General features: G+C 41.0%; 1 protein-coding gene across 1 annotated transcript in view; it reads right to left on the minus strand.

Moving 5' to 3' along the window:
- Nucleotides 1–366: 366 nt before the first annotated feature.
- LOC137239550 (uncharacterized) overlaps nt 367–15,132 on the minus strand; it is a 125,010-nt gene continuing 110,244 nt past the window's right edge. The window contains exon 3 of the mRNA XM_067764977.1: nt 367–2,138. Within this exon, the coding sequence (XP_067621078.1) occupies nt 1,683–2,138 (456 nt within the window). The 3' untranslated portion in view covers nt 367–1,682. The remainder of the gene's footprint in view (nt 2,139–15,132) is intronic.

A 15,132-nucleotide genomic window follows, 5' to 3' on the forward strand; every position in this document is an offset into this window, starting at 1 on the left:
GAAAAGGTGGCAACCTTGTGAAACATTCTGTGTGGCAAGACCTAGGTAGAAAGTCATAGAAAGTGATACATTACCTCTGTGCCAAATTTCATTTAAATCGGTTGAGCGGTTCCCGAGATCGTTCGGCTATACAAACAAACAAGAATTGCTCGTTCAAAGTTATAAGAGTTGTGATATAACCAACTCATGGCTAAACTATATGGTTGGCTCATCTCATCAGCTTAATTTAATTTTTTTAATTTTCTTAATTTCACTGGAGTATGGATTGTCAAGGAGATGGCAAATGAAATCAACGCATTGAAAGCATTTTCTTACAACACACAAAAAATTGTAAGTTCTATGTTTTCATTTCATTTCATTCGCCTAACACCAACACGCAGATTTTGACAATCTGAACAAAGGTATGTTGTTGCTATAGAGATGACCCAACCATATAGTTGAGCCATGAACCAACTATAGCATTTTAGATTTTGGGAATAGGAAATAAAATAAGTTCAATTTAAATTGTTTAAGTCTATATATTACAATATGAATGTTAATACATATGTATGTGATACCTCTTAACTGTCTGCAATGTGATATTTTTGACCGAGCTTGTATTATTATTATTACCCACTGAAGGGGTCACACAAAATCGTAAAATTCACTACCTCGTAAATAATGGAATTTTTTAAAGTGCTGGTAATAAACAGTTGATTATTGCTTATTCTACAAAGCTAAGTTTTAAAATAAAATTTCGAAAATAACTTTATCTTCTTAGTTACAAAAAAAAAATATATATATCCACGCATACCCTGACTTGCCCTACATAATTGTAGTAAATATTATAACGCCTCAAAGTATGCTGCAACACAGCAAAGTGTAATTATAACACAATACCTTTCAAACTGTATGATATGCGTTAAATAATCGCATGCGATACGGCGGTAAGATGCTGCATACAAATTTTTTTTTTTTTTTTTTTTTTTTGAAGAATGCCAATAAAAATATTTTAAATTTTTTAATTATTATTTCTTAAGGTTAAAAGTAATCGCTTGCATTATAAATAATATAAGACTATATAGCTTATGCCATTTCACCAAAAGACCTTCAAGTAAATAAGATGAATACTAACATGTTATCAGAAACGAAATTTGTTGAAATTAAATTATGAGCTTCTTTGAGTCAAATGTCTTTTAGTGAAATTAAACCGCGCCCTTCAAGCACTACGAAAGAAAAATTTCACGATGAACACAAAAATTACTTAAATACTTACATGCTGTCTACACCAATATCACAAGAGATCGCGACCATACATTTTTTAGCAATAAATCAACAGAAATTGATGACGCCGAACATAGAAAGAAACAACGAAGCAGAGAAGAAAAAAACAATTGACCAGTGCAATAAATAAGACGAATGCAAATAAATAAAATTAATGCGAATGAAGCAATGAGTGAGTAGAGCGAGGGAGACAATGAAATTGAAAGAAACAAAATTTAAGTAATTAATTGCATAAAAATTTATGGTATTGAGCGCTTGTGAAAGTTGGTAATAACGACGGTCATTATATGTCTCTCTGTCTGTCTTTCTATCTCTCCTCCAGCAGTAGTGCTTGAAGAACTTCAGCACTTATGCATGTGAACACACCCTTATTGTGTTTCAAATAAAAAAAATAAAAAATTTTAAGCTCCGCCATGATGTTAAGCAGCATACGTGCGTATTTGGAGTCGTTGTTCGATATTTAAGTCAGAGTCATTTGCATTCGCCGGCGTTACAGCGTCTTCATCGTTTTCACTTGCTGTATCCTGCTTATCTTCAACAATTTGTTTTTTAACTTCCGCTACCATTGTACGTTCAGTTTTCATTATTTCATCCGCTTCGCGATGGTCTACCGGTAGTCTATCGAGCGCTTCGAGTATATATTTCATTGTACGTCCAGCACGTGGCAACATGCCATCGAACCAGCTGTGTCGACGTTCCATATTGTCGCCGCTGCTGTCATCATCAATGAAGTCCGCATCCCCATCGCCACCGCCACTTAACGCACGTGCACCACCCAAATAATCGGTGTAATCGTAATCGGATACCAATGGATTCACTTTCGAATAGTAAATAGCGGCAAAGGTAGAATAAATGATCAGCAATGCGGTGCCAGTCTGTAAATGAAAGGAGAATTAGTTGAAATGAATGTTAAAAAGCGCATACTAAAGGATGCGAATAATGGTTGCGATATATTTTTGAGTCCCACTTTATATTGCCTGAACGCATTGTTTTAAAGAAACAAAATCGATTGGCTTTTAATTCCCACAGAGTGAATGGCTCAAATTTGCGTATGCTTTTGTTGTTTCATCTTCTTAAGAAGGCAACATATTAATTTACAGCTCAGCTGCATTGTGCTTCAAAAAGCCAAAGAAGGAAGCTTCAAAAGTGTATAGAAAATAATGTACAGAACAAAGTTGAGAAAAAAATTATAAACTTAAGATTATCAAAGCCCACTAGAGCTTTCTAAAGTTTCACTGCACATTTAAAGCTTAATGAAGCTTTGAAAATTGCTGCAGATCGTTTAAGCTGTTGAAACTTCTTTTGCACAAAAAATTCTATCAGCAGCAGCAAAAGTTGTAGAATTGAGTGTTGATCACCACTTCGGGTTGAGCGAGCAAATAGTGCGGACGGCTTTTTCTCTGCAATTTCATTTTAACAAAAAAAATACTGAAAAAAGTTGTTTTGTTTGAAAGTGTGTAATCAAAAATATAGAGTGTGTCATACAGCAGAAGAGGTCGACGGAAATTTGCATCTTTTTATACTCAGCGTGCTTTGCACACAGAGTATATTAACTTTGATTGGATAACGGTTGGTTGTACAGGTATAAAGGAATCGAGATAGATATAGACTTCCATATATCAAAATCATCAGTATCGAAAAAAAATTTTATTGAGCCATGTCCGTCCGTCCGTTAGCACGATAACTTGAGTAAATATTAAGATATCTTCACCAAATTTGGTACACTAGCTTATCTGCACCCAGAATAGATTGGTATTGAAAATGAGCGAAATCGGATGATAACCACGCCCACTTTTTATATATATATAATTTTGGAAAACACCAAAAACCTGATAATTTAGTAAATAATACACCTAGAATGTTTAAATATGACATGTGGACTGATACTGAGACCCTTGATAAAAATTTGGAAAAATTGTTCAAAATGGGCGTGGCACCATGGTAATCATAAATCAAAAATCGGTAAACCTATCGTAACAAAATTCGGCAGAGAGGTCGCGTTTACTATAGGGAATGATTTGAAGAAAAATAACGAAATCGGTTAAGGACCACGCCCACTTTTATATAAAAGATCTTAAAAAGAGTCGTGGACGCATAAAATAAGCTATATCTTTGAAAGGGTCGTAAAAGAAAATAATAAGCTATATCTTAGCGAAAAAGCGCTTTGTGTCAATAGAATTTTACTTTCTAAATTGAATTATAACATTAAATTGGAAAACATAACTCGTGTACGAAAAAAATAAGCTATATCTTTGCAGAAAAGAGCTTTATATCAATGATATTTCATTTCCCAAGTGGATTTATAAAAATAAATAGTGTTACGAATATTAGCAAAACTAAGTGGTGCTGCCATCTCTAAGCCGATGCTAAGCAGCGCCTTGCATGCACATCCATAGATCAATGATTATGTATCTACATAAACGAATCAATAATTGCGTCTACACATACATATGTACGTATACGAGCAGCGGAGAACCAATGCACAAACGCATGCATATATCTTATCTGAATTGCTCACAAGAGAGGACAATAATTTGTGCAAGTATTATTCAAATGAGAAGTTATAAACGTAGTTGTGGCTGGCTATTTTGTAGCTGATAACTAACTAGTACGTTCTGGAATGGAAAAGCCTAGAAGTATGCAATGAGAAATCAAAAAGTATAAAAGGCGCGACAGTAGAGGCGAGAAATTAGTTTCATTTGAGCTATCAATCAGTTTGGTTATTAAGCAAGCTATTCGTTGCAAAGTATAAGTGTTATTGTGAAGTACTTTAATAAAGGCCATTTTTCCATTATTCAATATTGGAGTTATTTATTCAACAGTTTAGCGATACGAGCGTGGGCAGAAGATTGCAAATAAGGGGAATTGCAGTAAAAACGTTACAATTGGTGTCAGAAGCGGAATTGTTGCATAAATTCCAGAGGACAACAAGGACATGGCAAAGTTCAGTGAATTCAAGATCCAGCAACTGAAGAAGGAGTTGGAGAGCCGTGGATTGAATACAACCGGAAATAAACTCGAACTTCAGGCAAGACTACGAGAGGCAATGGAAGCAGAAGGAATTAACGTGGAAGAATATGTCTTTCATCTTGATGGCGACGAGACAACAACCAAAATTGAGGAGAAAAACGAAACACCGCAGACAATGGCGAACACATACTTGAACACAATATTAGCTGCAATATCTGCGCAAACGTCGACAGTAACATCAAAGATGGAGGCACAGGAGGCCCGCATTTCAGAAATGTTGTCACAAATTTCATCTCAATTAGGATCGCAGGATAACCGTATAAAAGCGAAGATTGAATCACAGGAGACACGTATAACATCGCAATTGGAAGAGCAGAAGACATATTTGGCATCTCAACTGGAAGCGCAAGAGGCACGTTTATCTGAAATGTCGGCACAAATTTCGGAACAGGTATCATCGCAGCTCTTTGTGAAACTGGAAGAGCACGATGCAAAAATTCTACAACTCGAGGACAAAATTGATGCCGAGATAGAAGCGTTAAAAGGTCGTATGGAGCAGTTACAACTAAACCGCCCAGCCGTGCCAGCGAGCAATCCGAAGGTAAAAACACCATCTTTTGACGGCTCTGTCCCTTTCCAGGTGTTTAAGATTCAGGTCGAGAAGACCGCAGCAGTGAACAACTGGAGTGCTCAAGGTAAAGTTGCTGCACTATTCGTGGCACTGAAAGGATCCGCTGCTGAAATCCTACAGACTATTCCCGAGGGAGAGCGGAACAACTACGAAACATTGATGGTTGCTCTAGAGAGACGATACGGAACTGAGCATAGGACACAGATGTACCAAATGGAGTTACAGAACCGCTTCCAGAAGCCTAGTGAAACGTTGCAGGAGTTTGCCTCTGATGTTGAAAGGTTGGCACATTTGGCAAATGCGGACGCACCCGTGGAGTACAACGAGAGGGTGAAAATCCAGAGTTTTATAAATGGCATACGGGACGTTGAAACAAAGCGAGCTACATACGCAAACTCAAAGCCAACATTCGCAGAAACGGTGTCACAAGCTCTGATTCAGGAAACAGCGTCGCTTCTGTGTAAGCCAGGTTTCAAAGCACGCCGTGTGGAAGTAGAAAGGCCAGAGTGTGTAGACGCAATATTGGAGGCGCCTGTAAGGATCACAAAAGCGGAGTGAAAGAGTTATCAAATGTTTCAAATGCGGGAAGACCGGCCACATTGCACGTCATTGCGATCTTGGTCCTAATAGTTCCAACAATGTGGGTGGCCGTAAACGCAAAGTTGGAGAAGATGAGCAAGAGCGAATAAGATGTAAAGATCGAGAGCTAGCTCCAGCTATTGAATGTCCTGTGATATCTGTCTCGCAAATTGGAAAGAATTAAAGCAGTCTTACCGTCAGGGGGAATGTCGATGGCAAGGAGCGTGTACTGACTGTAGATACGGGCGCATCTCATTCCTTAATCCGATCTGACTTGGTCAACAGAAGACTAAAACTGTTACCTGAAGCAAGGTTGCGTACGGTCACTGGCAAGTATAACCAAGTCCAGGGAGAAGTGGTATGTGAAGTCTTGATTGGAAAGGTCACAGTTCTACACAAATTCGTTGTGGCGGAGATCGTTGATGAAGTCATATTGGGAGTGGACTTCTTGGTTGACCATGACATCAAGATCGATATGCAGAAAAGGGTGATGCGTTATAAGAACCAGGATATACCACTTAACTTCAGTTTGCAGAAAGGATTCAGTAGTAATCGAGTACTGGTGGAGAATACTCGACAAAAACCACGGAAGTCAAAGGCAAAGGTTAATAGATCGAATGGGCCAAATAAAGCAAAATCAAAAGTACCTGCGAGAGAAACATTGGCATTGACAAAACCTAAAAGACGCAGAAAAACGAAGCAACGAATTTCCGAGAAAGAATGCGATGGTAGTTACAAGCCGGAGCGCACTACTGTTGTGAAACGTGGGAACGATACTGATTATTGCGAAGCCAATCCGTCAAGCGCAAGCTCTACGAAGTAGTTCATTGGACAAACAACAGAGTGTGAGGGAACGGCCCAGGGTAATGAGTAGTAAGATCAGACACTGGCATGACAAGAACTTTAATTCGGAAGGTTTCTTGGAGGGAGATTTGGTACTGCTATACAACCCTCACCGGCGGAAAGGTGTTCCATCCAAATATCGGTGCAGTTGGGAAGGCCCGTACAGAGTTGTGAAGACGATCAGTGATGTCATCTACCGCATACAAGCAATTTGGAAATCACTAAATAGAAGAGTGGTACATTTGGCGATGCTAGCAGCGTTTAGATCGAGAGATTTGTCTGATCGGGACGATCAGTGTTACGAATATTAGCAAAACTAAGGGCTGCTGCCATCTCTAAGCCGATGCTAAGCAGCACCTTGCATGCACATCCATAGATCAATCATTATGTATCTACATAAACGAATCAATAATTGCGTCTACACATACATATGTACGTATACGAGTAGCGGAGCAGCAATGCACAAACCCATGCATATATCTTCTCTGAACTGCTCACAAGAGAGGACAATAATTTGTGCAAGTATTACTCAAATGAGAAGTTATAAACGTAGTTGTGGCTGGCGATTTTGTAGCTGATAACTAACTAGTAAGTTCTGGAATGGAAAAGCCTAGAAGTATGCAATGAAAAATCAAAAAGTATAAAAGGCGCGACAGTAGAGGCGAGAAATCAGTTTCATTTGAGCTATCAATCAGTTTGGTTATTAAGCAAGCTATTCGTTGCAAAGTATAAGTGTTATACTGTTTTCACACAGAAACTTAATGATCTCATTTCACCTGCTAATGAAATCGTAAATTTTTTGCTTTCACACAGAAGTAACTGCTCGATTAGTATGAAGGATGAGACAGACAATCATGGCGGAACGATACAAGGTGGGAGCATGGTGACATACATACAAACAAACAAAATTCCATGTACTTGTAAATTCGATTCGACAAATGTCAAAATCGTACTGCGCCGGTAGTTGATGTATCAAATCAAATAAAAAAGGTTATAATCAGCTGTTCGATGCGGCCACCTTGTATCGTTCCGCCATGCAGACAATGACATTTGCTTTGAAAACTAAGAAGCGAAAACGGAAGCGGAACGCTGCCAACAGAGTTGCATTGTGCTTTTGACTTCATTAAGCATTCGATTAGCTACTAATGAAATAATAATAGATTCGAATTTTGTAGGGAAGTTTGAGCTCAATAAGCGTCTTAATGTAGAAAACTGCCTTTATTATTCAATAAGCCGTCTGTGTGAAAATAGTATTATTGTGAAGTACTTTAATAAAGGCCATTTTTTCATTATTCAATATTGCAGTTATTTATTCAACAGTTTAGCGATACGAACATGGGCAGAGGATTGCAAATAAGGGGAATTGCAGTAAAATCGTTACAATAGGAAAAACTTCGAATTTGGGCGTGGCACCGCCCCTTTTATGACTAAGCAATTTTCTATGTTTCGGGAGCCATAACTCGAAGAAAAATTAACATATCGTAATGAAATTGTGCACACATATTTTCCTTATAGCAGGAAATATTTCTAGAAAAAATAGACGGGATCGGTTAAAGACCACGGCAACTTAGATATAAAACAAGTTTAAAAGGGTCGTAGACTAGAATAATAAGCTATAACTTAGCAAAAAATTGTTTTGAATCAATGATATTTCACTTATCAAGTTTTATTGTAAGAGGAAATGGGGAGACATTTTTTTAAACGGGCGGTGCCACGTGTTATGTAGAAAAGTAATTTATCTGAAATGAAATGTACAATTGAAGCTCACGCTGAGTATATAATGTTCGGTTACACCCGAACTTAGACACCTTTACTTGTTTGTTTTTTATTTTTGTTCTTTTATTTGTATAAATCTTTTCCGTTGTTTTCTCTCATTGCACAAACCGAAAGTGGGCTTATACTTAGCCGTATATATGTTGTATTCGTTCCAACAACTACAAATACAAACATCGCTATACTGCCCTAAGGGCAATCGGTGCACATTCAAATATCGTTTGAAGCTCTATTACACTGCAACATTGAGAAATCAACATCAATCAAAGCTATCTGGGATACTATCAACAACATTTTAATTGGCTGGCAACTTAAGATAACAGAAATCATACCTGTGACAATATATACATACACGTTTTTTACTACCCTGGTTGTGTGGGTGGACTGCCCCGACCATCTCAAATCTAAAGCCCCCAAAAAAAAAAAGAAACTTCTTTTGAGTTAACGTGAACTCTTTCTTTCTTAAGCCCTACCAATTAAAGGCTAGTAGAACTTTAAAGAATGTCTGAAGTTTAACTTCTACTGATATATAATATTTTACTACAGTTTACTGTATTTCAATAGTATAAAGGTCACTCATACAAAGACGGTGTCCTACGACGCGATTCTTGTTTTATATCGGAAAATACCAGTAGAAGGAGTACTTGCATAAGCGTAGGATAGGGGAGGATCCTTTCTGTTCACACTATTCCACCGAATTGGAAAACGCAGGACATGTAATGTTTCATTATCCTCGTTTTGTCGATGAAAGACTCTCTGTACACAGACTTTTCGTGGAGAAACCGTCCATGATGAATTAGGTTCCCCTAATGTGCAGACACATTGCGTGTTGGACTTCTGTGAACAAAATGGCTTTCCTAGTTATGACGCGATTCATGCATGTGGACAGGGAACGTAGAGAAATGCGCATGCAAAGCAGCGGCGATGAAATCGTACTTCCCCCATTGATCTATTTTCAATGGTAGTCCCACGAGTTGTGGCCACATTAATAGGATTTGTCCGGCTTCGCTGCGCCACTTAAGGGCAATGCTCTGCCACAACCTCCAAGATACAAACACGCAAATGGTGCATTACTGTTTTAATTTTCTCATATAATTTTCAAAGGCTTAAGCGGCTTACGAGCTTGAAAATACCTTTTGAGAGCTTTCAGTTTCTTTCCTATTACGCGTTTCATATCTTGGAAAAAGAAGTTTATTTATAACTGTTTTATTTATCTTATTCCAGAGGCTTTGACAAAAGTTCGTTTTCAACCCTTTTAAACTTTCTGATCTACAGGCGGACAGCAAGGGAGAGATGCTGGCGTTCTGCACGATTAACGGGAATGCTTTCATGCGTATGGTAGAAGCTGTCAGAGCTCGCCAGACATCTGCATCGTGAGCGCAGGACTCATTAACTGCGTCAACTGGCAGCCGATAGTAACATCCGACGACCTACGCACAATCCTTTCGCTAGAGGGATCAACCGAATTCATCACTACGGAAAATACACTTTTATAAACTTTAAAAAAGGTATGAGGTGGGTTTTGTCTAAGGCTGGGGTAACGCTCAGTCAATCCAGAGTCGAGCAAAGGTCCCACAAACCCCTACTGAATAAATACACGATATTTATGTGTTACGAACACACGCACACACGGCTGGAGATATTAGGCGGGCAGCAGCTTTCCGTCGCAAGATGGCGAGGGGGCGGAGCGGCGGCTAACGGTCCTTGGAGTAGAGGAGGTTCGGTAGGGCGGTTGAACGATGGGGTAACGGACGGGCTGGTACGGCGGTACGGAAGCAGCGGCGGGATAGAAGCAGCGGCTTAACGGCGGTAGAATGGCAAGCGACCAGTGGCTGGTGTAGCAGCGGCGGGGCGGATGCCGCGGCTTAACGGCGGTAGGATGGCAGACGGTCAACGGTCGTCGTAGCAGCGGCGTGACGGATGCAGCAGCTTAACGGTGGTAGAATGGCGAACGGCCAACGGCCGTCGTAGCAGCGGCGGCTGAATGGCGATAGGACTGCGAACGGCCAGTGGTTGGTGTAGCAGCGACGGCACCAGCAAGGCGGGATCGGCACGGCGGTAGTATGGCGGCCGGCCAACGGCCGGCATAGCACCGGCGGGATGGAAGCAGCGGCGGCACCAGAGGGGCGACGATGCGGCGGCAGTGACGGTGGGCTACGGAGTGCGTACCATGGCCGGGGAGAGAGGGAAAGCAGGCTGGCGATGGGGTTTACCTGGACAGCGGCGGCTCGTTCCGGGCGGGGTCGGTTGACGGTATCGGCGGGATCGGATTGATCGGTGGTCTTCGGCAGAATCGACAGTCGGCGGGGTCGGTCACCTGAGAAAGAGACTGTGAGGACTCGTTAGTGCTGGTTTCACCGCTGGACACCCCCGCCGCCCTACTTGCACGCTAGATAGAAGGTGCTTAATGGGGGCGGGGCTGTACCAGCTGGGACACCGCGGATCGATCGGGTGGCAATAGCACAAAGGTATCCGCCCCGCTCGTCCTTACCTGGGTGAAGGGTTACCTGCGCCATGACAGCGCCCCTTCCACTCAGCTAGCTAGCAGGAGGGAAAAGTATGTCTTTAAAAAGACAACCACTCCCGCTGGCTCACCTGTGAGGACTGAATTGCAAAAATGCAAATTCGATGTTTATATGGGTGGTGCCGCAAACTGGTTGAGAAGTCAACACACCATTATTGTGGTTTTCATTGGTTTGCTATCAGTGGTTGTTGACTATGCTATAAAAGAATAAGTACAAGTGGTTGTTGGCTATGCTATAGAAAAATAAGTACAGGGAGGTTCAGGTTTAAGTGAATAAGGAAATACAGGGGGTTACGCTATTGCAACGCTACGTTACAAAGGAAGACTGTAAAATATATACCGACAACAGCTTTGCTGGCCTCCCACTCCCGACTGATGCCCGTCAAGGGGAGCGTGCTTTCCACGCTTTCCAGCGGAGGTCGCACTTATAGTGAGAGAAGCCCAGAAACCTGCGCATCCCAAGAGACATCTGATTTAAAAGGTCCCGCCTCCCAGGAGCTTAAGAGGTCATCTCCGCAACCATTATGAGGAAATAACGCACCTGAGAAGACACTCGTATATAGAAGAAAAACGCTAAGAAGTCCTCAGTGATATTCACAAAAAGGCGTCGGACCTCTACGCCAGGAATTTTCCAGTGAACCGCGTTCTTAAAGATAACTAACCTGAACTTGCAGAAGAGGGAAGCAATAACGCTAGGGAGACACGCATCACTATAGCTCAACTTCGATGTCGATACTGTAATAGCTTAAACTCTTACCTATCCAGAATCAACCCCGACATACATAATGTATGTCCTGCTTGCAACGTGTCGCCACATGACACCAACCATCTTTTTAATTACAAAGTAAAACTGACGCCTCTAACATCCGCCGCTGAGTTGTCTCCTAGGGAGAATCGACGAATATGAGAATAGGGCAACGGACTTGCTATGCTTGGATAGGAAGGACACCAGCTTCCTTGTCAAACTGAATAAATCTGCGGTGAGGCTACTTACGGGTGTCATTACAGGTCATTGTGCTAACGCACCAATGCTCCGACGGTAACGAACACCAACAAGCTCCCTCTGCAGAAGCTGTCAGGATGAGGAGTCGATCTACCACTTTCTCTGCCGATGCCCGGCGCTTCAAAGAAGAAGGCTTAGATTTCTGGGCTCACGCTTCTTCGACAGCCTGGCAGAGGTTGGGAAGGGGGACGTCTCGGTTCTTCTTGGGTTCATCAGGGAAAGCAAGTGGTTCGTTGAGGACCGCTAGGAGGTAATGGGGCTAAGCGAATTTGGTGGCACCCTGTACTTACTAAGGGCACTCACAATGGACAAAAATGTCTCCGAGTGGAAGTGTGTGTATCACCCACGCACGCACTCTTAACCTAACCTAACCTAACCTAATACCCCATTCACTCTGCTCCAAACCTGTTGAAACTGCAAATTTCCTAAGGACTCCCATTAGAGCATATTATTGACAGTTTTTGAGTGGTCAAACCTATTAAATGGAGCGAAGCACTGCTACAATAACAGCAACATATCCCTCAAATTTTTTAGGAAGGTACTTTTTGGTTAAATAAGAACTCCATAGCATAGGCTCTACAACCGCTGTAAATATCTAATGAGGCGGAAAATTTTCGAAAGACTCCTCGTACACCCCAGCATTCTTTAACATGCATAAAGTGCCGCCGACGCCTTCTTCACTTTCTCCTCTCCGTTTAGCTTACGCCGTAACTTACAGTCAGAATTATTCCTAGATATTTTGTACGGTTGTAAAGTTTCTCCTGCATGGTCAATCCTCTTAGTTTATGCCTCCTTATACACAATACTATGTCTGTTTTCTCCGCGTTGGCGCTCAACCCAACACTAAATGCCTAGGTATGAAAATCCCGAAGCGCCCGATACATCAAATAGCTAATTGTTGGAAGGCACTTTCTACTTATGACAACTGCAACGTCATCTGTCTAAGTTTGACGCGCTCGTCATCGAACCTTTTGCGCAGTTGGTTGATGACCAACGTCCAATGCAGAGGTTACTCTTCATGATCGCTTGTTTAGAGGCATTTTTGAAAGCCCCGGAAATGTCTAAGAAAACTCTTAAGGCGTTCTCCTTATCATCGGCTTAACATCTACGTATTGCTTTGGTAGATATTCAAATTTTTTCTGCTTCCCATATTATCCGAATCAAGCAGATGTCTGAATATATCGAGACCAACGCCAGGTAGCGAAAATTTTAGTTGTTTATAAGCCTCACAGAATTGGCAAGAATGAACGCAAAACTCAATGCTGTATCGGCAAGAAGTGCGATTGTGTGAATCGTAAATCAACTGACATTCGTTTATTTGCCTAACGAATTGGTTTGTTACGTGTGTTGTTGATTTCATAATACATTGAACGTCTTACACGTATTAACATAAACTAAAATGAAAGGGAGAATCGGGGCTATCATATAGCTAAGTTGAAATTTTGTTTAGCGTTAACCATGGCGTATAATGTAGAAGGTTCAATATGATCACATTAAATCTTTCCTGCGATGTTCGACGTCCGCAACAAAGTGTGTGAAACTCCCAAATATATGTATACTACACGCCCCTCCCCCCCCCCCCCCCCTTATATCTTATTCCAACTTTTCCCAAACGTGCTGAAGCAGTCAGCTGCACAGAAAATTTTGCATGACAGCCAATTAAGTTGGCCCTACCTGCGTAGCTACAGGCAGAGATCAAGTTGAAAAATAAAACCAGCCACAACTGAAGTGAATTATGACAATACTGGTGAGTAACAAAAATTATAAACGCAAGGGAATCAAAAAAAAAGTATGAAGAAATAATAAATCAGCAACTGCATACAAACACACACCTACACATGAATGCGTATGCGAATATAAAATATGCATCGAAAAAAAATCCACTCTGATGCAATACATAAAATGCGGCAATAAAGTCCACTGAGTAATGCTGATGAAAAATACCACGAAAGATAATAATTAAAAATGAAGCGAACTAAAAAAAAAGTAAAATAAAATAACACCCAAAGCTCAGAGCTACACTAGAGATGCCCACGCAAATTAAGTGCGCAGCTTTTGTAGGTCAAGTCCTGCTTTAGCAAATGCAAGCACTTAAAACAAAATATTCTTCAATGAAAAAAAAATTATTTCCCAACTTGAACAGTAGTATTTATAAAAAATAAAACTGATTGCATTCAAAAGCCTAAAACATGTTTTTCACTTTCATCACCATTAAATATAAAATTGTACATCAACCCACATGCACACAAACACACATGCATATCTACACTCGCGCAATATTTAAATATTTCCGTATGTATTTACTTTCGGCACCAAACAACAAGCGGTGCATCATCAGCGTTGGCATCACTTTTGTATTGAGTGCTTTTAGGCGCCCATATGGAAAATCTCGTTAAATTAATAGTGATTAACTTCGAGAGGGTGCGCGTTGCACCAATTGCGCAAAAAATACATACACACGCAAATAGTTGTCTTTTTAGAAGTATGTACTTTATTTAGCGCCATTAGGCTGGTGTTAATTCAAAACAGCGCAAACTGACGAAAACTAAACATCTTTTGGGGAACAAGTGGAGAGAATTTCAGAAACTAGTACGCTGCAAATGTTTTCATCATGTTATTGTTGTTGTTGTATTAACGACAAAAACACTCCCTTAAGGTTTTGAGGAGCGTTATTGATGTTGATGGTCCTTTACCGGATAGATGCGTTACGTTCTGCTAACATACACCATTGAGGTAGTATCTCGGGAACGATTAATATGTACACATTAAACCTTTAAGTACATACCGGACCTTATCAGTGCGGCTTCAGGCCTGGTAAATCTACCATCGACCAGATTTTCACAATGCTCCATATCTTGGAAAAACCCCGCTACACATCACCTCTACGTGGATTTTAAATCCGCCTTCGACAGCTCGAAAAGAAGCTGCCTATAAGCCGCTATGTCTGAATTTGGTTTCCCTGCAAACTAATACGGCTGTGCAAAATGACGTTCAGCAATATCATCAGCTCAGTCAGAATTGGGAAGGACCTCTCCGAGCCGTTCCAAACTGAACGAGGTTTCAGACAGGGTGACCCCCTGGCATCAACACTAGCAACAACATCAGCTCTGAAAACACTCTTGCCAATAAATGCTACTTTGGACTAGGTAGGCAATTGAAAAGTAAAGTCCTCTCTCGGCAAACAAAAATCATACTCTACATGTCACTTATCGTTTCCATGCTGCTATATGGTGCAGAAGCATGGACCATGCCAACATCAGATGAAACGGCTTTGGGAGTGTTTGAGAGAAAAGTTCTTCAAAAGATTTATGGACCTCTACGCGTTGGCGATAGCGTGTACCGAAGAAGATTTAACGATGAGCTGTACGAGCCATACGCAGACATCAACATAGTCCAGCGAATTAAAATGCAGCGGCTGCGCTGGTTAGGCCATGTTCTGCGAATAAAAGATGACGCTCCGGCCAAGAAATTGTTTCTAACGGAACCCGTCTATGGAAGCAGAGGTAGAGGGCGGCCCCCATTCCGTTGGAAGGACCAGGTGGAAAA

This window comes from Eurosta solidaginis, chromosome 2 (assembly GCF_040869045.1).
Source record: "Eurosta solidaginis isolate ZX-2024a chromosome 2, ASM4086904v1, whole genome shotgun sequence".
In the NCBI taxonomy this organism is placed as follows: Eukaryota; Metazoa; Arthropoda; class Insecta; order Diptera; family Tephritidae; genus Eurosta; species Eurosta solidaginis.